We start from the raw sequence: 25,007 nt of genomic DNA, 5'->3' as shown, positions 1-25,007 counted from the left end.
CCCCAAGCTCGAACACGCCACGTGGCAAAATGGAGGCGTCGTACTCTTGCTCCCGGCAGCGCCCGCGCACGCAGCCTCAGCGCGTTCAAACCCCGCGAGGTCGACTGCACCAGACCGTCAGATCGACGATGGGTTTCAGCTGATTTCTCTCAAGGTCCAGCATACAAGTCCAGGCTTGGCTTGTTCACCAGACAAGGCCAAATCGGGGTGCCGGGCTCCGGCAGCCTGGGTCCACGGGATTCCAAAACGTCGTCGAGCCGTGAGGTGAGTCGGGACAGTCAGAGGCTCCGGCGTTAGACGCAGGTTGAACCTGTCGATGACCTCCGCTCGAAGCCGACTCCAGACTCGCACAGCAGCCAGGTCCTCTCCCTGCCGATCGCACCACTCACTTTTCTTCTTCTGCTCACCTCAAAGCCGGCGCACGCCTCAAAACCGACTGCAGTTTTTGTACTTCCCTCGTTTCACTTCCTCTTTTCGGCGCTCGTGGCCTCAAAGCCGACTACAGTTTTTGTACTTCTCTTCAGAACTTAACTACTCCAAGAGGTCTTCGTTCGCTGCCCACCGGCTCCTCCCCTTTACAAAGCCGACAAAACTCCTCCCCTAAGTTTTACTTCCTCTTTTTGGCCACTCCCTCTCAGCCGACTGGGCGGGGCCTCGTCCGGAGAGGGGAAGGAAGGAAGAAGAAGCCCTCGGCACACCACCACTGCACAAACAAATAACAGCCTGTGAAAGCTCCCGACACACATGTAACGTCCATTTTACCGAACAGCCTGGCTAAACATGCATTTAATGGGGGATATGAGATAATCCTATATTTAGTAGCCTACTAAGGGCCATTTCCGTAACACTATATATATATATATATATATATATATATATATATATATATATATATATATATATATATATATATATATATATATATATATATATATATATATATACACACACACACACACACACACACATACATATATCATGGAGTTGGTTGGCCCAGGTTAACCCCCCGACCCAAATTGTGGTGACGGGTGGTGAACACCGAACAACCTCCGGGGACGGCCGAGCGGTTCCTTATTACTCAGAGGCGGACACGTTGAACGATAGAGATTTCAACATGGGCTCGAAGGGCATGGCGGACGGTGGCAGAGCCCTGGGAATGGAGTGGTTACACAAGGGGTTTAATGCTCGAACCCATGACAATCACACGAATAGTTTCTTCAAAGTAAAAACATTTAATGCACATACACAAATATTTGCAAAGACAATAATGTGAAATAAATAATACTGCCCGAAATTCACCATTCACCACACAATTTTTTTTGTTCAACCTTTCCTTTTCCTAATCTTATGCAATCCCTCTCAAAAATATAATAATAAAAACGGTCTCTCATAATGCTTCAACTACCTCTTTCACATGTATGGTTCTCATTACTGTATCATAATTCACTACTCTTTTTCTATTTCAACAGACTGCTCTCAATTCCACCTCTCTTTCATACCTTGTCTAAAAATTCCAACTGTTATGTTTCTTCTCTCCATTCTCTTAATTCACTTTTATTGCATCCCTCAAGAAATGTCTTTCGTCGCATTTCTGAACTACAAATTAAAAAAAAACCCAGTCCACCCTCAGGAGAGCCAGAAAACAACATCTTTCTAATCTCAAGTCTGAACTCTCAAACCTCTCTCCCTCCTCCAAATCCTGGTGGTCTCTAATCAAATCTGTTTCTGGTGTATGTTCCCCCTCCTCTGCCTTACCTCAAATGGCCGCACTGCTGATACCGCACGTGAAAAGGCCGAATGCCGAAACTCGGTGTTTGCATCGAAATCTTGTGTCCGAAACCCATCACTTTCTGTACCCACTTTATCCAGTCACACCCAACTGTCCCTGGACTCTGTGTCCTTTTCTTCTGACAAAGTGGAGAGCTTTCTGTCAAACCTCGACTCAGATTCTGCAACCGGTCCAGACGGCATCAGCCCATGTGTCCTAAAACCTGCGCTGCTGCTCTTGCTCACCCTCTCTCTGTCCTATTCACCCTATCATTTGCTCAAGGTCATCTGCCACCTTCTTGGAAATCAGCAAACATTACTGCCCTGCATAAAAAGGTGCAAAAACAGATCCCTGAAACTGCAGACCAATCAGTCTTCTCCCAGTCATCAGCAAGGTTATGGAATCCATCATCACTTCAGACATTAAATCCTTCCTCTTCTTCATTGGCTTGATTTCTGATCATCAGTTTGGTTTCAGAGCTGGTCTATCCTGGATATGCTGCTTCTAGTCTCCCAACAATGGATGGAGGTCCTCAATGCCAGACATGAAATCAGAGCCATATCACGAGACATATCACGTGCTTTTGACACGGTCTGGTACCCTGCACTGCTCAACAAACTCTCTTCCCATGGTATCAAAGGCAATCTCCACTCATGGCTTGCAGACTTCCTCTCCGGTTGCAGCCAACGTGTGGCTCTAAATGGAGTTCTTTCATCCCCTCTTCCCGTCCAGGCTGGAGTTCCTCAAAGCAGCTAACTGGGTCCTGTTCTTTTTCTGTTTTTCATCAATGATCTCTTCGACTCTCTGGAAAATGCTCTTTATCTCTTTGCTGATGACACCACCTTCTGCCGTACCATCTGTCATCTCTCAGACCAGGAAGCATCAGCTTCTCCGCTCTCTGCACATCTGGAAAAAAAAATCACAAACTGGTCCAACACATTTAACATGTCATTCAATCCTGACAAATCTCACACTCTCACAATGTCTCTCCAAAAAGACCGTTTGAACCCCCTCCTCTCCTCCCCCCCCCCCATCTACTTTCTCAACAATCCTATGGAGGAAGTCCTTTCATTGAAGCTTCTGGGTCTCACTCTCTTCCATGATCTTTCCTGGGAAAGCCACATTTCCAACCTGGCCTCCAAAGCCAGTGGCCGACTGGGAATCCTCCGTCGTGCAAAGTCCTTTCTCAGCCCACCTGAGCTTCTGGCCACAAACAAAGCTTTCGTCAGCAGCCTGATGTCATATTGCTCTCCCTTCTGGGCCGGTGCTTCTGCCTCACCTTTCTTGGCTTCACGATGTAGAAACGAAAGCATTTAGGATAATTGGTATATCCTGCAGTGAGGCTGAGTCTTTGGGCCTCACCACAGGCAGGTCGGTGGTCTTTCTGTCTTCTACCGTCTCCTCTACGGTCTCGCCCCCCCTCCTGCTCTCTCTACGAGATGTCCGCCCCCCTCCCCCATATTTCCGCAGGGTGCTCAAGGTCCGCCAGCAACCCCCTTCTGGTAAAATCACCAAAATCACTGTTCACCTTAACTCTTTCATTCCTCTTTTCCCCCACCTTTGGAATGAACTCCCTCACCTGTTCAATCTCATTCTTCCCTCCAGGCCTTCAAAACAGCTGTTCACCACCACCTCTTATCGTTCCCCATCCAAATCCTCAAACTTTTCTACCCCCATTAATCCACCCCAAAAGCACCTCGTTCAAATTCCCTGCTTTCCTTCCTGAAAGTTCCTGTATTGTCAATCTTGTATACTCCGTGTACCCCACCCCATCCCACTCCCTTCCACAGATCTAATGTCTCTATTCCCCACTGTTTGGTCCTTCCCTCTCTCACACCTCTTGTCTCATGCCCCCCTTGCTGTGCGTTGTGTGTTAGCTCTCATATGAGCCTCGAGAATGTATACAAAAATAAATAAATAAATAATAAATAACTCCAACGGTCGAGGCCTCGCACACGGACACAAATACAGACAAAGAGGTAACCAAAATAAAAAGACCCCCCCCCCTCTTTTTCACTGCATTGATACTCAGCTTGGGCCAGAGATGATCCCTGTCGAACCCGGAATGGAAGTGCTTCCACCAACACGTGCAAACGCAGGCAAAATGGCGCTTCTCCAGCAGCTTTCCACAGAAGGCTCCAAATGTCCCAGCCTTCCTCTTTTCAAAAGTGCCACCTGCCTCATGCGGTCCTCTTACCGACCTCATGTATGTGTTCTGTCGAACCAGACGGGAGCCTTCCACAACGAAAAATTGCTCATTCATTGTGTAATCTCAATTATCGGTGTTTTCAAGAGTCTGTAAATCCACCCCCAAAACGCTGTGGCTTCAAATCCCATGGTGAAAATGAGGGAACGAAGGTAACAGGTTGGTTTGTTATTTTTTTTCCTGCACGTACCTTACTCCTCAGAATGTGTAAATGCACAAACTCCAAATAATTCCTTGTACAAGATGCGAAATGTTTCCTTCCCAAATCGTCAAGAGAATATCACGGGGTTTTATTTCCATATAATATCCTCCCTTGAATCGACCATCGTCGTGATAAACAAAAGCCACAATACATAACAAGCATGGGGGATCTTTTGGTATAATCTTCGGCAAAATGAGCACAATGTGCAGACTGGCAGGTCGCCAATCCAAGCTGGGCCCGGCAATATCATTAGTTTCTCCCGCTGTATGCACGAACAGGACGCCGCGACCAGACAGCATATGCCGGACATACAACTTGATTTGAAAGAAGCTCGACCTAGTTTGAGAGTACGTGGGCACAGACGGTTGGTGCCGTTCGACACATGCACAGATAATCCACATTGACACTGCTCTTCGCCCTCGAGCCCGGCTCGGAGGGGCGGGCGGCCAGGCAGTAGACAGCCTTTTTCAAACAACTGGTAAAAACAGTCGGACATCAATAGGCAATCATGAATTGCACATCACACCTTCATCCAAACGTAGTTAGCCCAGGTTCGCAAAGCAAAAAGCGGGGTTCAGCAATCGGTCCCGCATGTGCGTACAGATGTCCGTCTGCATTTTGTTATTCCCTTTTGTCTGGAGGCGCTTGTAGGATTGACACAAAATTTTCACCACAGGTGCAACTGCTCATGTAGAATATTTTAATGATAATTAATATGATGTCATAGATCATGTGGCATGGCAGCCACCTTGGAAAAAAGGAGAAATGTTGGACCTCTATCTCCATACATATATATATATATATATATATATATATATATATATATATATATATATATATATATATATATATATATATATATATATATATATATATACATATATGTGTATTAAACCTTCAAAAATCTTCTCAGAAACGGATGAACAGATTGATGAGAAACTTGACAGGTATGACTGCCTATCCATTAGGAACAAAAAGTTTCCCACCTGTAATGTCATAGGTCACACGGTTTGGCAAGCCACATTGGATTTACCCTAAAACCTATAAAAAATCTTCTTCTCCAGAAAGCTGGACATATCCAGGGGAAACTTAACATACATGCTCCCCAAGCCTTGGGGATACCTGGATGTTCATGAATAAATGATCGGTCACATGGTTTGGCAGCCATATTGGATTGAAGGGAAATATTTAATAAACGAGAACGGGCACTCAGGAGAGCGCATACCTTCGTCAACGCTACATTTTGCCCCCCCCCCTTCCCCAGAAACCATTGATTGTGAGGGTATTTAATCCCATACCACATCTGCCATCTCATGTGTTATGATGGCTTAAAAACATTAAATTTCCTGTGTCATATCATATATCACAAGATTGGGCATTGAATTTACAACATTTTGGCATTGGTTGCATGCAAATTGGATAAAAATCGACCGCACTATGGCAAAATGACGATTTTGACCTTTTCATGACCTCGACCTTGACCTTTGTACTCTTAATTTTGTAATTGGTATTACAGTGTGGGGAACAGAACAGTCAACATTTTGGTGTTAGTTTCATGCAAATCAGATAAGAATTGACCGTGTTATGACTAAAACCGCACATTTTGCAATGTCGTGACCCCCCCTGACCTTTGACTCCCAACCGCTAATAAGGGTTATTACGTCATTGTGCCATGTCACATATCACAAGATGGGGCATTGAATTCTGAACATTTTGGCATTAGTTGCATGCAAATTGGATACAAATTGACCGCGCTCTGGTAAAAAGACGATTTTGACCTTTTCATGACCTTGACCTTGACCTTTGACCCGATCGCTCCCAAAATCTAAACAAATGGTCCTCGGATAATAACCAATCATCCCACCAAATTTGCTGCGATTCAGTTCAATACTTTTGGAGTTATGCGAATAACAAACAAACAAACAAACACACACATTCACAAATAAATAAATAAATACACAGCAATCAAAACATAACCTTCGCAACAAAGTTTGCGAAGGTAAAATTATTTTGAACTGCTGCAACAATCGATGTGAAGCTTCAAAATTATGATCTCGCAGTGATGGGGAATATATGTTTTAAATTCCAACATGATCGGACGCATGATCTGACAACCAGAATTTATTTATTTTTTGATCTGGGTACGTTTTGATTTTTTATTATTCTTTTTTTATTTAACTAAGGCTCACATGGCAGCGCCTGGATGGGTTTGAGGGTAGAGCAGTAGCAGTTGAAAACAGAGTCCTATCCAGGTTACTCTTGATAACTTCATCTTTGCTTTTTGCTTGTTCTGGCCATCCCCCAGGCAGATGCTTGGCCAATCCCCATCTCCTTGAGATGCCGATCAACCTGCTGCAACCACGAAGCACGTGGTCGGCCCACTGGCCTCCTCCACTCATGAGACTCCCTCGCTGAGAGAATCTGGTGAGCAGGATCAGCGTCAGGAAAACGAGCCACATGTCCCTACAGCCGCAGCTGACGCTCACAGACTATGCAGGTAACAAATCTCATTTGAGTTTCTATCAGCAACCGCTCATTGGACACAAAGTCTGACCAGCAATAGCCAAGGATTCTTCGAAGAGACCTGGTACCAAAGGAATTAGTCTCCGTCTCAGATCCTTGGTCAGAGTCCAAGTCTCACATCCATAGAGCAAGACTGGAAGTACCAAGGACCTGAAGACTTGGACTTTCATCTTCCCGCGCAGGTACCGGCAGCGCCACACCCCATGATCCAGTAAATCCATGACTCCCCAGGCCCGACCCAGACGTCTGTTGGCCTCTGACTCACAGCCGGCAGAGACATGAATATCACTGCCAAGGTAAGTGAATCTCTCCACGACCTCAATATCCTGACTACAAACAGGCACAGACAGGGCAGCAGCATCCAAGATGTCATTGAAAGCCTGGATCTTAGTTTTGACCGAGGAAAACCATAATCCCAGCAGCTCCGACTCCTCATTCAGCCCTTCGAGGGCCCCCAAAAGGATATCGAAAGTCTCCGCAAAGATGACTGCATCATGTTCTTTATCAAAGTCAGAGATCTTGACATTCTTAAATGATGCACCACAGCTTGATCTCTCTGACATCCTCCTAGAATCCAGTCCATACAAGTGCTAAAAAGTGTGTGGGGTCAGTACACACTCCTGACAAACTCCAGTAACAACTGGAGATAAGTCAGAGATGGTATCACCACATCTCACAACACTCTCAGTACCAGAGTAGAGTTCAGAGATCAGATCGATCAGTTTTGGTGGCACCCAACGAAGACCAAGAATCCTCCAGTGGGTATCCCAATTCACTGAATCAAACGCTTTAAAGAGATCAACATTGGCTACAAGCAGCCCCTGCCGAAACTCTCGTCTGCATTCGGTGAGGACCCGAAGAGCAAGAATACGGTCAATCGTTGACCTCTTTGGTGTAAAGCCTGAATGCTCTGGACGCTGCTACTCAAGCAGATGGTGGCGATCCCTATCAACAATTATTCGAGCAAAGTCCTTGCCCGACAATGAGAGCAGCATCACCCCTTGGGAGTTGTTGCAGTCTTGGTGATCACTCTTCCATTTCCAGAGAGGGACAACAAGGTCCCTCTTCTAGTCAATTGGGATGATGCCTCTGTTCCAGGCAGATCACAGAACTGCATTCAATGACACGAGTGCAGCATTTCCATCAGCCTTGAGAAGTTCAGCATGGATGCCACAGATCCCTGGAGCTTTACCCCATTTCAACCGGTTCACCAAAGCCTGTGTTTCCACAAACGAAGGTGGACCACAGTTGACTGGAAGGTCAGCAACAGTGATTGTAACAGCCCTGACGTCCAACTCGACAGCCGGTGGATCAGCCTGGTACAACCGCTCAAATAACCGGCCCAGCGGGCCTTCACTTCGGACTCCTCTGTCAAGAACCTACCTCCCTCTGCTCTCACTGCAGTACACCGAGGGATGAGCTTGGATGAACGCAATGCACGAATTCTCCTGTAAGCAGGATGATAATCACTTGACCACACATGATACTCTACCGCTCACAGAATCCTCGTACATAGACCTCCTTGTCCACCCTAAGCGCACGTACAGTTTTACGCCTCAGCTCCCTGAACAGCTCAGCTCTGCCATTCCGCCTGGCCCTGCGACTGGTCAGTGGTATCCAGTGTCCCTTGAGAGACAAAATTCTTCTTCGCCCTACAGGAGGCGAACATTCGCCTCACATCCACCAACAACATCAAGGATGGTGGTCTTGAAGGCACTCCACAACTCTTCAGGATCTCCCAAAGCACCTCGACCCCCCAGATCTCTACTCAGCTTATTCACAAACTCCTCAGCGACCCTCTCATCCATGAGCTTGCCAACAGCCAGCCGAGTCTGGGATGGTACCATTCTCCTGGATTTAAGGTGCAACTTAAGAGTTGCTACAACAAGCCGGAGGTCGGTATGGAGGAACTGAGCACTCCAGTAGACCCTGCAGTTCTGCATCATTCTCCAGCGACCATCAACAAGCACATGGTCAATCTCCTTTGCCACACCGCCAGCATTGGAATACCAAGTTCAGCAATGAGCTTGTGGGCGCTGTAACCATGAACCGGCCACCCTAAGTCCATGACTTCTTTCAAATTCGAGGAAATTAGTGTTATTCTGGTTCGCAGTTGCAGACCCATGGGGACCAACATATGTCTTATAACCATCCCTATCAGTTTCAGTCGATGCATTGACATCCCCGAAAACTAGAAGTGTATCTCGCCTGGAGCACTGATCAACCACAGACTCGAGCGTGGCATAGAATGTGTATCCCGCCTGGAGCACTGATCAACCACAGACTCGAGCGTGGCATAGAATGTGTCCTTCATGGTGAGATCACTCGCCTCAGTCAGAGCATAAACAGAGACCAGGGAAATGACACCCAAGGAGTGACAAATCCTTAGTCTCATAATACGCTCGTTGACAGGTATTATCTCAATTATCATTGGACACAGATACATCAACTCTTTGGGCATGGTAACCATCAGAGCGATGGTTACACCAATAGAAGGTGTAACCACCCGCCATGATCTCGCCGCAATACCGATGTCCAAACGCTTGAGCTCAGATGATAACAGAGAGAGGTGATCATCCTCTCTTCGGGATGGGACATTCCAGGCACCCACCCGAAGGGACCGCCTCAGGTTAACGCAAGGAGACCGCCGTCTGGTGGATGACACCTCAGCACCACTCCGACACACTCTCCCGCAATCTGAACCGGGAATTTAACCCCGTGGTTTCCCTCCTATCATCAAACATTGGGGGTCCCGAAGGCTTTGCTCCAATTGCGTTATCCGGTGAGCTGCCCTGTGAAGGGAAGCTGCACAGGAGGTGCTCCCACAAAGTGCGTTTTCAGATATTTTAATGTTTCGAGAATGTTTTGCGGAATGAAGGGTTTTATGGTGGCCATAGTGCAAATCCTGCAACCAACGTCTTCAGTAGAAGTAACCCAACTGCAGGAGGACGTCTGCAGACACAGTTGGGCACTAGATATGGATGGACGTTGGCTCACAAGGAGTTCCTCCGCCCTTTGACAGGTTTTGTTGTTAATCCTGCTGGGTGTCCATATCCAAACACCCTCCTCACCAGAAAACCTGGTGGGGGAGACGGTTTAGTCGCTGACAACCAGACCATGGAATAGGTTAGTGCAGGTTTACATGATACCTGGAGCAAGTCACAGATCTGATCTGGCCTGACCTGAGAAGGGGGAGAGAAAAAAGGGGAGGATTGAAGGAGAGGGGTGTGTGTGTGAGAGAGAGAGATAGAGATAGAGAATAAGATAGAGATATAGAGAGATAGAGAGACAGAGAGAGACAGAGAGAGAGAGAGAGAGAGAGAGAGAGAGAGAGAGAGAGAGAGAGAGAGAGAGAGAGAGAGAGAGAGACAGAGGGGGGGAGGGGAGGGAGAGAGAGAGAGAGAGAGAGAGAGAGAGAGAGAGAGAGAGAGAGAGAGAGAGAGAGAGAGAGAGAGAGAGAGAGAGAGAGAGAGAGAGAGAGAGAGAGAGAGAGATAGAGATAGAGATAGAGATAGAGATAGAGATAGAGATAGAGATAGAGATAGAGATAGAGATAGAGATAGAGATAGAGATAGAGATAGAGATAGAGATAGAGATAGAGATAGAGATAGAGAGAGATAGAGAGAGAGAGAGAGAGAGAGAGATAGAGAGAGATAGAGAGAGAGAGAGAGAGAGAGAGAGAGAGAGAGGGAGAGAGAGAGAGAGAGAGAGAGAGAGAGAGAGAGAGAGAGAGAGAGAGAGAGAGAGAGAGAGAGAGAGAGAGAGAGAGAGAGAGAGAGAGAGAGAGAGAGAGAGACAGAAAGTGGCAGTGACAGAGAGAGGTAGGAGAGTGAGACAGTGACAGTGAGAGAGAGAGGTAGGAGAGTGAGACAGTGACAGTGACAGAGAGAGGTAGGAGAGTTGTCAGAGAAAATGTTATTTTTTTTATGAACAACACACACACACACACACACACACACACACACACACACACACACACACACACACACACACACACACACACACACACACACACACACACACACACACACACACACACACACACACACACACACACACAGTCATCAATTAGTGTTGTTTCTTCCACATGTCGAGGAGGCATAAACTTAACCTGATATTGACAACTTCGGAGGCAAGTCAAGATGATAGAAGCCTCCACTTGTATCTCGTTATAAAACATCAAGATCTAAAGTTAACACAAGTGCTGAAAGAATGTTTAAATTGTATACAACGTCCCATCTCTTGCACACAACATCCAAAAGTTTTTAAAAGTAAAATATTCACATCTACAAAGCTTCTTTAAATCAACGAGCAAGTTGCCCATGCTGCACGGGATTCTTAACAGGGTCGGGATGGAGGAGGCAAAAACTGCAAATGGCGTTTTCTGTCGGCGACACAGCAAGCTGGGAGCAAGAATTCCCATTTATTGCCACATTTGATGCAATTTAAATGCTCTACTGGTGGTGAGGTGCTCCATTTCAAACTGTTTGCTCGATATATGTATATGTATGTGTATATATATATATATATATATATATATATATATATATATATATATATATATATATATATATGTTGACTAGGCGTAAGTCGTCACCATCGGGAACGAGAAAAAAGTGACGACTTAGACATGTGACGACTTACACGTATGCGAACATTCATAATGACTGTGGGGTGAAGGATGAAGTCGCGCTTGGCCTGGACACGTACGTGTGAGAGGGCGCAACAATCTCGAAGCCGGCTATTGTACCAAAAGGGAAACACAATCCTCGGGGCATAGGTGGGGGTTCATTGGTTAGTTGGAAAGTGATCAAGCAAAGATGGAATTCATGAATTACTTTATCAAAAGTAAAGATAATGAACTGTAAGACAACTCGTGTACCATCGGTGATGGTATATGACCATCGACAAATGTGTAATGAATGGCTGTTAGAATTCATTCATTGGAATGAATGTAGAATTAGTTTTCATATGGAATGAAAACTCATATTCCATCGACAAATGTCGAATGAATGGCTGTTAGAATTCATTCATTGGAATGAATGGGGAATGAGTTTTCATATGGAATGAAAACTCAAATACCATCGATAAATGTGGAATGAATGGCTGTTAGAATTCATTCATTGGAATGAATGTAGAATGAGTTTTCATATGGAATGAAAATTCGTATACCATCGACAAATTACATGACACAGTCATCGTGATGACTACCACTCAATACCTATGTGAAAGTGAGTGTGGTGATGCACAAAACAAGCAAATATAAAACCATGATCGGACTTCAACACTAAGCTCGATCGATCCTTTACTCCTTCGCCAGAGACTGCATTGCGCAGCCTGTCTACCTCTTCAGATGCATGTGGGACGGCGCGCTGACTGAGCTGAACGAAGTGCAGTTATAAACAGCCCGTGCATCACAATTCCATGAAATCGGGCTTCCCACGAGGCAGCAGTTCCGTGTGACGAGTTAGGCGTGGTAATTTACTTGAGTTTCCATTATGCGGGAACGGACAACATCTGACGACTGAGACGAAGTGACGACTTAGAGATGACGACTTACAGACTTTATTCAAAGTCTGTAAGTCGATTTAACATTGGATAAATTCGGGACTTTTTGACGCTGCCGACTTAGGCGAAGTGACGAGTTACACGCTGCCGACTTACGCCTAGTCTACTGTATGTGTATATATATATATATATATGTATATATATATATATATATATGTATATATATATATATATATGTATATATATATATATATGTATATATATATATATATATGTATATATATATATATATATGTATATATATATATATGTATATATATATATATATATGTATATATATATATATATATATATATATATATATATATATATATATATATATATATATATATATATATATATATATATGTATATATATATATATATATATATATATATATATATATATATATATATATGTATATATATATATATATATATATATATATATATATATATATATATATATATATATATATATATATATATATATATATATTTGCGAATTCGCGCCCGCCGGCGTGCGAGCGGCCACGTAACTCGAATCGCGGCACATCGCCCACCGGACGGACAATTCTGTCGTGACCCTCTCGGACTAACGCCGGGAAGTCACGGGTGGGCCTTTTGGCCTCACCAGGATCGTACCAATCGGCCCCCCGCGTGGGATAGAGTTGTTCGCCAAATTCGACCTACCTAAGTACCCACACGGAGGGTAGACCGGGCGATCGCACCTCGCCGCAGGTCGACTCCGGACACGGGCCACTTAAGCGACCCGTTCCGTACTATCGGGATAACCAAGCGGTGTCATCGTCGACCTCGACGGTTCCGATTAATTATTGGGCGTATTAAGCCCACTACCAACCCTTTACGTGAAGCAAGATGGAGATTCAATTAAAGAAAAGACGAAGCGAAACAGGAAAACAGTTCAACACAAGGCACATTTATTCCGCGGCACACCGAAAGCACACTTGTACAATTACAACAATTATGCACCAAAAGCAGATGTTACAAAAGAAACACAACAATGCAGATCTACTACCGACTACGCGAGCGCACGGCAACACTTACACAGTTTTACTTTACAGACGGCGCCAACAACACATATACTCAAAAGCAAAAGAAAAGGGCCACCCTCAAAGACAAGGGGGCAGACGGGGCCTGTGGGCCGCAAGACCGGGTGGATCCTACCCGTGTCTTGTGATGAGCCGCAAATGTGGCGCGGTGCCCCGACTCCGCGCTCCTTCACGGGTTTCGTTGGCACTACTTGGAGTGGGGTGGGAACGGGCCCCCTTTTCGCACTATCTCAGCGTGGGGGGGGGGGAGGGGGGAATTGTTGATGCTCTGGGGAAAGAGGATAGCTGGCTTGCTTGGGTCCCGCGACGAGCGATTCCACTGCGACCTCGTCGCCGACCGCCGTCTTCCTTGCCTCGGACCCGAGGTATCCGGTCCCCCTCCCCAATTCTCCTCAGCCGACTGCAGCAAATCAACTCGACCGCGCTCCAGGCCCCAGGCTTCCCCTCTCTGCAGCTCCCCGACAGACTCTGAACCCCGACAGACTGCCACTCTCCAGACCCGACTTGACTTCCCCGACCTTCCTGACTCCAACTCACTGCCTCCAACCTTCTCTCCAACTCAAAACTCTCAACTCTTCTCCAACTCGCCTTGACCGAAAAACTCTCTGAATTCGCCCCACGCTCGGCGCTTTATAGTGGTGTAGGAGAACCCACATGCAAATTTCTGGATCAGAACGAGTTTGGGGGTGGAGCCACGCTCACCCATTGGACGGAGAAAAAGGGGCGTGAGTCTCCCCCGATCCTCGAACCCGCACATATCGATTCTACTCCGACGCGCCTGGAGGCGGGGCCAAACCGCCCCGCGCTTGCTGATTGGACGGATCAGAAGTGGGCGTGTATCTGATCCAACTTCTCCTCGGAAAGGCTGCTATTTGCACCCGCGGCTCGGCGCGCGTCCCGCACGAGGCCAGGACAGCCTGATGCTCGGTGCCCAAAAGCGGTGCAGGAATGGCCGCAGAAGGAGAGGCGAAGGTGGTGGAGGGTCAAAAGCGCCGGCCCACGACCATGGCGACGTCTGGAATGGCGGCGATGAGATGTTTGCGGGAGCGAGTTGTGAAGGTAAAGGTCGTGGCTGTTGGCGTTGTTGTTGTGAAGCGGCGTTGCTGTTGGTGGTTGTTGTGTGATGGCGGTTGAGACGTGGTTGGTTCAAAATAAAGATAGAACAGAAAAACGGCTATCTTAAAGGGTCGCAGCCCGAATGAATCACATTTATTCCCTCTAAACAACGGGTTTGGGGCTAACTACACATGTACTTACAGAGATATCTCACCTACAGGACCTGAATGGTGGTTTGCGAATGTCCTCAACCACAACACTACCCCCTCCCCTTTTTACAGACTCGTCCCGAGTCGTCAAATTTTCGTGTGCCATCATGTGTAGTTCTCCCCTAGTACGTTTTACCTATAGATCGCTGAGTGCGACATTCATGGTATTCGTGTCCCCAAAATAAATAACCTGAGGGCTGAGTAACTAACTAAACAAACCCACTCACACGGACGACTTAAATAAAATTGCCGGCGCTAAGACAGACAAGCCGGGGGCGCACTCATATTTACAGTACATCTTAACCTTAACTTACAAATTTTACACAAAACCATGGCCCAGGATCAATGGACTCTGCAAAAAGAAAGCAGTTGGCAGGGAGCCAGGCTGCTCGCATGCAGTCTCTGGCTCAAACAATGCAGGTGACAGGGAACGTGGCCGGCTGCTCACACGCAGTCCAAGGCCTTCCCTTTTGAAATGAAGGCAGTGAACCACAACGGTGCATGGGCTGCACTAACGCAGTCTCCTGGTGCGGCTGCCCACAAGGCAGTCCCTGCAGAACACTGAACGGGCACTGACGCAAGCAACAAAACGGTGCACGGGCTGCACAAACGCAGTCCAAGGCCTCCCCTTTTGAAATGAACGCAGTGAACCACAACGGTGCACGGGCTGCACAAACGCAGTCTCCGTGCCAGCTCAAGTGGCACACGCAATGAACACAACGGATGGATGCATGGATGATTGGATGGATGGATGGACACAAACACGGTGCACGGGCCGCCACTGCAGGCCCGTGTTGTAGCTGCCAACAGGGCAGTTCTTGCAGCTTGCAAACTGTTGCTTTCTGATCCTGGCGCACATGGCAATGAACAGGGGGGGGGCAAAGCAAAATTGAATGGGGGCTGGTGAACATGGGCCGTTGGCATGGCATGGCAAAGGTGAGCAGGCAACCACAGCCTGCAGAACAAGGCCATTGCAGTAAAAACAGCCGGCAGATGAACTGGCCGGCACAGGCCTTGAAGCACAGCAGCTGCAGACGATCCAGCCGGCACAGGCCTTGCAGCAAAACAACAGCTGCCGATGAAGTGGGCCGGCCTTTGCGTTGCAGTGGAGGTTGGTGGAGGGAGTGCGGTGGTGCTGGCCACTCGGAAGACGGGCTCAGACCGACCCTACGGTCTCCCTCCCAACCTATCGCCTTTGCCTGTCACTGTACATACCCACTCCCTTAATTTGTCAAACCCCAATTTAGCCCCAACTTAATTTTTTTTTTTGTTGTTTTTATTTTTACTTCCCCACTATAAATAGTCCCCTAACCCCCTTTACTGTCCTTGTTCGGCTAACCTATCCTGTCACCTAGCCTACTCCCAACCCCTACGTTCCCTTCCCGGAGGGGAATAAGGGAGAGCTAGCGTCCTGTGTCGAGGCCCAACGAAGCCTCAGAATGGCCTCCCCAGAGTTCAGCGATCTATAACACAAAGTGGGTCCAGCGGCCCACAACGAGAGCGAAGGGATGGCTGGTGCGGAGGGGTACACTTCCTAATCTACCCTAACCGTTTTACTGTTAAACTACCCCGGGGCTTTTAAGAAGCGCCTCTCGCTTAAACTATTGGTTCTATAAACCCAGATTCCCATCGCCTGTGTTGGTGTCCTCTCAATTTCGGGCCTCGCCCCCCAATTTTCTTTCCGTGCCCTCACACGGTCTCATGGCTGGGACGCGTGGCTCCCCTTGGCAGGCACGACCCTCTGCCGATTCCCCTACGATGGCACCCCCGGGCACTACACTGCCTCCGAGCCTACCAGCTCCATAAACACCGGGGAGTGCCCCCCATGGCACCTCCCCTGAAACGCACACGTGGCAGGCTGGCTTCCCGGGCCCCTTTCCGAGGGTCACCCGTGCCCACAACACTGCCCACGCGGCTAATGGCGCCCCAGGCCCCCGCACTAAGTGGGAGCACCCGTGCCCACTACGCTATCCCAGCCCCCCATGGGCCCTTGGCCTACTACGGCCGACTAGCCTGGTGCCCGGGTTACCCACTCAGCGATACTCACCTTTCGCAGCCACGCTCCCAGCCCGTCAACAGGACTCCTGCACCCCTCCAAATGGGTATCAAGCCGACTTCCCCACCAACAACAAAACAACCTCCATTTTTCAATTTAACTAACCCAGCTCTCACTCTACACTGACCCCGGGGTCCCTTGGGCGGGAGTCACTCCTCCCCCCAATCACTCATCGCACCATGCATTCCCCATTCGCTCCACTCAAACAGACCTGCTGGCCTCACTCACTCAACATGTACTCACCTCACAACTCACCAACTCTTCAACACGCACACCGCTGAATTCTGCCACCCTTCTAACTACCTCCCCAAACGAACTTGTGCTCCCATATCGTCCCTTACACTACAGCACGTTCCTTTTAACACTACGTAGCTAAACTACGTCCCCTCTACACATTCAAAGTCTGTCACTGTCCTCAAATGTCCCCAAAAAAAAACAATTTCCATCTCCCATCCTAAATCTGACGAACAATCCTTCTAACTAATCCATTCCACGGGCCACATGAGGACTTACCCCTGCCCCATGGAGCCGGTCTAGCTAAGCTAACCCTTCCCCCTAACTAGTTTCCTTCTTGTGCCCAGGCCAGGGGGATCATCCACCCCTTGCCCAGGAATCCTGTTCACCCGAAAGCGAGGCTTGCTGTTTTTTTTTTTTTTAAATTGCGCAGCACCAGCGCGGCAACTCGCAACCTGCGCACCAGCGCGGCAATTCACAGCCGTGCACCTGTGGCGTGACGTCATGGCAGCTGTTCGCGTCCCTCGTCCCTCTTGGACGGTACCATCCGGCAGGGATTCACCCTCCTGCCGGATTCCAACCACACACGCAACCATGACGTCACCCGGCGCATAAAAAAAACACAAGCCTCACGTCTCGAGGGGTTCCCCACGCGAACACATGTGCTCTGCCCGTTGGAGCTTAACACACACGCCCGCGTGGAGAACCCGTCCGGTCCAAATCCGAAATCCTGCCTAAACTTTTGTCTGTCGCGGGATCGGCAACATTCACCGCGCTCGTTTCCGGACCGGGACTTCACTCCCGCAAGTGAGCACGTGGCGGCCTCGTGCGTTGCACGGCACGAACCTCGCGCTCGCTGCTGGGTGAACCCGGCACGGTCTCCGAAACAGCGACAGCCGCTACCCGGCTTTCGTTCCTCCGTCGCCGTTGTCGTCTCCATTCAACACACGCACTCCCGCGTGCCACGACACTCACTCTCCATTCCATCACACTCATCCCGGGAGACGCGGCTGCATGTTCACACATGCCGACCGACATCTCCCTTACACACAGCGACCTTGCACACGCTGTCGCCCTCACACTCGGCCGTTCACTCACTCGTGCCGTTTCCCTCACATAAACCATACCACTCACACACGCGGGGGCACTCGCCCGCGGTGTCTCATCCACACACGGCGGCACACTCGCCACCACACCACTCACACACGGGGTCTCATCCACACACGGGGTCTTTGTCACCCACCCAGTCGCTCTCACACACGCCCTTGCAACCGCGCTATGCGTGCGTTGCAGCACGCATTTCGCCACACTCGTGAACACACACCTCGACACCACACACACCGGGACAACCACACTGGGGATTCGTGTCCCCACAAGGGGCTCCGGGGCCTCTCTACCCCCCAAGCTTTCCGTGCACCCGTCCACAGCACTCGTCCCCTCAACCTCGCAAAGCACGACCGAACCCACCTGGTCGTGATTCGCCTCAAAGGGGCATACTCCCTCCCCTCGTTCCTGGAGGAGGCCATCCAACTGCTCGCACTGGGTCTCCACCCAGTCCGCCAGCTCACCCCCATTGTCCTCCACTACCCCTGTGTTTGTGTGCGTGTGTGTGTGCGTCACTAACCCCGTCCAATTCACCGTGTAGTCTTCCCTCGATCGTTCCCATCTCCCGTGTCTCCACTATTATTTCTTTCCTCCTTTCCGTCGTCACCTCGTGTCTCGTCTCACACGTTTCGGTCTCCCCATTTATTTTTTCCCTTTCGGTCACCGTCACTGTTGCTCTCTCCGTCACCTTTACCAGTCTCGCCCAACACGCCCCCCAAATTATTTTGTCACCCGCCCCCACTGCGGGCCTGACAGCCGTTGCACCCCCTCCCAGCTCGTTCGCTCCCACACGTGGCATCGCCATTTTAAGCTCCCCGTTACTGCCTTCATGCCCGCCTGCAGGCTTCGGCCCATGTTCTGCGTCTCACCCCGCAGTTTTTTCATTTCTTCCTTCATTCCTTGCGCATTTGTTTCCATATTCGTTTTCATTTCGTTCACTTGCTTGTTCATGCCTTTTATTTCGTTTTTCATTTCATTTGTCTTTGTATCCATCCTCGCTGTCATTGCCGCCAGCATGGCGCATAGCTGGGCCATGTCGGGTGCACTCAGCTGAGCCGATTCGGCAAGGATCGGGGGGGGTTTTGGCGGAGAGGGGGAGGGGAGGTGTCATACACCAAGGCCGCCGCCGCACCTATTTCGGGCTCTGGGTTCAGTTGGGGGAGTTCGTGTTCCTGCACAACCAACATTTCCTGCTCGGGCTTTTCATCCTGGACCATGGATTCTACACATTCTAAATTCATTTCTAATAGCCCCGACACCCGCTCGCCTTGAGACGCCACCTTATTTCTCGTAAGGGGTTAATTTAACTCGCTCGTAATTTGGAGGGAATCGGGGGTCGCTCCTCTCACCCCTGGACCGATTCCCGTGAATTTAGCTGGAGACAGGAGAGCCCGTTTTCCCGCTCTCCGACACCAGTGCCGCGAGGAGGGGGATGGGTTTGTGTCCCACGACCTGACACCAGTGTTGCGAATTCGCGCCCGCCGGCGTGCGAGCGGCCACGTAACTCGAATCGCGGCACGTCGCCCACCGGACGGACAATTCTGTCGTGACCCTCTCTGACTAACGCCGGGAACTAGTCACGGGTGGGACTTTCGGCCTCACCACGATCGTGCCAATTGGCCCCCCGCGTGGGATAGGGTTGTTTGCCAAATTCGACCTACCTGAGTACCCACACGGAGGGTAGACCGGGCGATCGCACCTCGCCGCAGGTCGACTCCGGACACGGGCCGCTTAAGCGACCCGTTCCGTACTATCGGGATAACCGAGCGGTGTCATCGTCGACCTCGACGGTTCCGATTGATTATCGGGCGTATTAAGCCCACTACCACCCCGTTACGTGAAGCAAAATGGAGATTCAATTAAAGAAAAGACGAAGCGAAACGGGAAAACAGTTCAACATAAGGCACATTTATTCCGCGGCACACGGAAAGCACACATATACAATTACAACAATTATGCACCAAAAGCAGATGTTACAAAAAACACAACAATGCAGATCTACTACCGACTACGCGAGCACACGGCAACACTTACACAGTTTTACTTTACAGACGGCACCAACAACACATATACTCAAAAGCAAAAGAAAAGGGCCACCCTCAAAGACAAGGGGGCAGACGGGGCCTGTGGGCCGCAAGACCGGGTGGATCCTACCCGTGTCTTGTGATGAGCCGCAAATGTGGCGGCGGTGCCCCGACTCCGCGCTCCTTCGCGGGTTTCGTTGGCACTGCTTGGAGTGGGGTGGGAACGGGCCCCCTTTTCGCACTATCTCAGCGCGGGGGGGGGGGAAGGGGGGAATTGTTGATGCTCTGGGGAAAGAGGATAGCTGGCTTGCTTGGGTCCCGCGACGAGCGACTCCACTGCGACCTCGTCGCCGACCGCCGTCTTCCTTGCCTCGGACCCGAGGTATCCGGTCCCCCTCCCAAATTCTCCTCAGCCGACTGCAGCAAATCACCTCGACTGCGCTCCAGGCTCCAGGCTTCCCCTCTCTGCAGCTCCCCGACAGACTCCGAACCCCGACAGACTGCCACTCTCCAGACCCGACTTGACTGCCTCGACCTTCCTGACTCCAACTCACTGCCTCCAACCTTCTCTCCAACTCAAAACTCTCAACTCTTCTCCAACTCGCCTTGACCAAAAAACTCTGAATTCGCCCCGCGCTCGGCGCGGTGTAGGAGAACCCACATGCAAATTTCTGGATCAGAACGAGCTCGGGGGTGGAGCCACGCTCGCCCATTGGACGGAGAAAAAGGGGCGTGAGTCTCCCCCGATCCTCGAACCCGCACATATCGATTCTACTCCGACGCGCCTGGAGGCGGGGCCAAACCACCCCGCGCTTGCTGATTGGACGGATCAGAAGTGGGCGTGTATCATTCCTGATCCGACTTCTCCTCGGAAAGGCCGCTATTTGCACCCGCGGCTCGGCGCTCGTCCCGCACGAGGCCAGGACAGCCTGATGCTCGGTGCCCACAAGCGGTGCGGAATGGCCGCAGAAGGAGAGGCGAAGGTGGTGGAGGGTCCAAAGCGCCGGCCCACGGCCATGGCGACGTCTGGAATGGCAGCGATGCGATGTTTGCGGGAGCGAGTTGTGAAGGTAAAGGTCGTGGCTGTTGGCGTTGTTGTTGTGAAGCGGCGTTGCTGTTGGTGGTTGTTGTGTGATGGCGGTTGAGACGTGGTTGGTTCAAAATAAAGATAGAACAGAAAAAACGGCTATCTTAAAGGGTCGCAGCCCGAATGAATCACATTTATTCCCTCGAAACAACGGGTTTGGGGCTAACTACACATGTACTTACAGAGATATCTCACCTTCAGGACCTGAATGGTGATTTGCGAATTTCCTCAACCGCAACAATATATATATATATATATATATATATATATATATATATATATATATATATATATATATATATATATATATATATATATATATATATATATATATATATATATATATATATATATATATAAAACTTTTTGATGCCTGGGGTCTGTAATAAAAGTTTGTATTGGTGTCAAAACCAGTGATCAATTGCAAATTTACAGGAGGACGTCCAAAGCTTGGGGAGGCTCACAAGATAGATTAGAAGTATGCATACTCGCATCTGAGCTGTGTAACCTGGGTTCAAATATCCACCCAGCTAGAAACTGTCATCCTGGTGTTTTACAATCATCGTCCGCCATCCAAACTGGAGGAGCCATCTGCCATCACTGGGGGCTTTGGAGCAAGTTAAAGATCCCAAGGTGTCTTTCACAAAGAGTTGGCGAGTTATTATCGGCACCCTGAAAAAAATTCCAGTTTTCTTCCCCGAGTGATTAGTGGAAAGGCAATGGCAAAACCACTGCCCAGGAATTGTCTTGGCAGCATCGATACTCTGTCAAGGGTATGATACATTTGACTGATTGATTGAAGGGTCATTGAGAAGAACAATGATTTTATGTTGGATGTGATATCTGATCCTGGGATCCCAGAATCATAAGATAAATGCTCAAATCGAAATGGCCAACAAGCCAACCTGAAGGTTTTCCCATCGAGTTACCGTCTTTGTCATGAGGATCGATCATAGGGATTAGAAAAGGTTGATCATTAATGCGTAAACCACTCACCATTTTTCATAAGCAATTATTTTTTCCTCCATTCGAACAGCCTTTTCTCGGTCTTCTTTGCCTTTTCTCTCTTGTTCCTGCACCCTTGCCGTTCTCTGCAGGTTTTTGAGCCGCCTGTCTTTCTCTCCCTTCCATGCCTGAAATGTCTGTTGGGAAGATAAAGGTTTTCCTTCATGCATTGTAAAAAATGGTTTACCATCGTCATCGGCAAAGTATTGTTTGGGGAAGTAACCAAGGGTGACCGTGTGCCGAGCAATTATTGAAAATTGTCTCGAATCACACAGTCGCCTTCTCCCTTCAAATTTGCAGCTTCTGCACACTCATCCAGCTTTGGAAAAAATGGCATGATGGCTGCCGGCAGGATGAATTCTCATGTTTCAAGCTGTTAGCTGATTTTCGTTTTACAGGAGCCACTTTCTGTTGCAAATGGCCGTCAGACAGAAACCTTTCAAGGGAACGTGCCCGGTGGTAATGGCGGCAGCCCATTCAGCAGACTCTGTTCACTCTATTCCTCACTCTCTCAAACTGTATTTGCAATTGGACACCCATCGGCCGATACAACGGTCAGTGTCTCAAGGTCATACTACGTGTGACCATGTCACCCTCATCAAGCCATCAATCCCAATATGAGCAAGATTTGCAAAAATAAAAAGAGAAGATTCACGAGACTCGGCATGTTTACAAGAATAATTGTGCACCAAACCTGCAACTTACTTCTCTTGCAGCGTCCTTGTTCTCTGACTTTTTTCTTTGTGCTTCGCACTCCTCTCTTTCTTCTTCCTTCCTTCGGTGCACCTGTTCCTGCAAGTAAACTTTCTTATTCTTCTTCCATGCTGAGAATGACAGGTCTGCTTCCAGTTTTTTTTCTTGCTCCACCTGGTAGCACAGCAAGGTAAGAAGTGATAGACAGCTCAGCACACAGACAATGCAAACAATGAGCATTTCACTGACATCTACAAAATGTGGTAGAAAGTATCGACGGCATGATTTCAGTTGTGCTTGTTGCAAAAGGTCGACCAACATCCTGTTGTCGAATGAATAAAAGTTTTCAAACTAACAACTTTATGTATTTCCTTCCCATCTCAATGTTTTTGGTAATCATATGTGCACCGCATGATAGCGAGTGCAATGGGAACGGATTAAACCAATGGCCAACAAAAGGATGTCCGGTTGGACTTCTGGTTCTGAGTTTGGAGCGTTAGCAGGTTTCTCTCAGGGGTCTCTGCCGACTTTCTCAAAGCAAAATTTCCGGTCATTATCTGTCCCGTTTTAACTGTTTATTTTCTCACCTACATGTTTCTGTGGGTTCCGAGTTCGGTTTTGTTTCAAAAATCGTGCTATTTTGTGAGTTTTCGTCGACCTTGTCTTACTGGGTTCCGTGAGGCTGAACCATCCTTCCCGTCGAGGTGTACGATCATTTTTATTTGTATTCTCTCCCTATTACCCTCAATTCCTACTTTCCCCACTTTCTCAACGTCGCCATCCCTCCCAACTAAACACTCTCATTCTTGGCAAAAATTCAAAAAAATAAACATAACTACCTTTCTCCCTGCATACCCACGAGTCTCGATCATTCTTCTTCTTCTTCCTCCTTCTGCAGGCACACCATCTTTATTCTACTTGAGCTGACCCACTCTCACCATTACCTTCAGGGTTTCTTCAGACAACCTTCCCTTCCCGAATCTTACCGATTCTTCAAAAATATATCAAAAAATAATAATCTTCCTTGTATCCTTTAGATCTATACACCTCCTGCAACCACGTGTCTCTCCACCTTATTCCTGATACGTTTCATCGACCCATCAGCTTCACTCTGCGTTTACCGTTCCAAACTCACCATACACCTCCATGATTTTACTTCAACCTTCCCTTTTCCGAATGTTACGCAATCCTTATTTAAAATAAATAAAATCACTTTTGACTATACACCTCCCATAGCCACGTGCTTCTCCCGTAACCACACAATCTGTTTCCACCCTCTGCGTTCACCGATCCAAATTCACCATTCACCTCACGATAATTTCTACAACATTTCTATTACCTAATCTGATGAAAACTCTCTCAAAAAATAATAACAAAAACGATCTCTTATAATGCTTCATCTTCCTCTTTCACACGTGTGGTACGCAATACTGTATCATATGATGCACTACTCTTGTCCCATTTCAACAGACTGCTCTCAATTCGACCTTTCCTTCATACCTTGTCAAAAAAAAAATCTAACTGTAACAGCATTTCTTCTCCCCATTCTCTTAATTCGCCTTCATTGCATCCATGAAGTCATGTCTTCAATCGCATTTCTGACCGAAAAATTAAAAAACCCCAGTTTGCACTGAGTATTCACTTTCCATCAACCATTCTTTTTTTTCCAACTACAGTGCCAACTCGCCCCTCTCACCCCTCCCTCTCAAAGCAACCATCACACTCTTCTCCCGCCAAGCTTCCCCCTCCCCTTTCTCCCTCAACTCTCCCACTCACCCTTCTCCCACCAATCACCCCTCTCATTCACCCTTCTCAAAGTTGCCCCCCCCGTCACATCCAAAAAGCTGCCTCTTTCCCCTGCCCTCTCACCTGCACCTCATCACACGACCAACCCAAATCCTCAAATGCATTCTGTTTCCTCTCTTGTCCCCCTCCCCATCTCCCCCAGCACCATAGAACCTTTTCTCCTCCTCATCCAGCCCCCTCCCCTCACTATTCAGCAATCCCCCACACTCTTTCAACAACTCCACTAACCTCCCCCCCTCCTCCCTTGTCCTACCCTCCCCTCCCACCCCTGCACCCAAAGCGCGGGGGGGGGGGAGGGGGGAATTGTTGATGCTCTGGGGAAAGAGGATAGCTGGCTTGCTTGGGTCCCGCGACGAGCGACTCCACTGCGACCTCGTCGCCGACCGCCGTCTTCCTTGCCTCGGACCCGAGGTA

The 25,007-nt window shown here is 48.6% G+C and overlaps 1 protein-coding gene across 2 annotated transcripts in view; it reads right to left on the bottom strand.

The window, feature by feature from the left end:
* The window catches only part of LOC147033786 (uncharacterized), a 58,154-nt gene extending 35,031 nt beyond the window's left edge, over window positions 1-23,123 (bottom strand). For both annotated transcript variants that reach the window (XM_085870980.1, XM_085870972.1), the window contains exons 1-2: window positions 22,800-23,123; window positions 22,086-22,231 (exon numbers count right to left, since the gene is read on the bottom strand). In XM_085870980.1, the coding sequence (XP_085727106.1) occupies window positions 22,086-22,231; window positions 22,800-23,108 (455 nt within the window). In that variant the 5' untranslated portion in view covers window positions 23,109-23,123. The remainder of the gene's footprint in view (window positions 1-22,085; window positions 22,232-22,799) is intronic.
* Between the last annotated feature and the right edge of the window lie 1,884 nt (window positions 23,124-25,007).

The sequence above is a fragment of the Eptatretus burgeri genome, chromosome 1, assembly GCF_056783735.1.
Source record: "Eptatretus burgeri isolate ZD-2024b chromosome 1, Ebu_testis_v1, whole genome shotgun sequence".
Taxonomy (NCBI): Eukaryota; Metazoa; Chordata; class Myxini; order Myxiniformes; family Myxinidae; genus Eptatretus; species Eptatretus burgeri.
The sequence above is the reverse complement of the archived record's forward strand: the minus strand, read 5'-3'. Positions and strand labels throughout refer to the sequence as shown.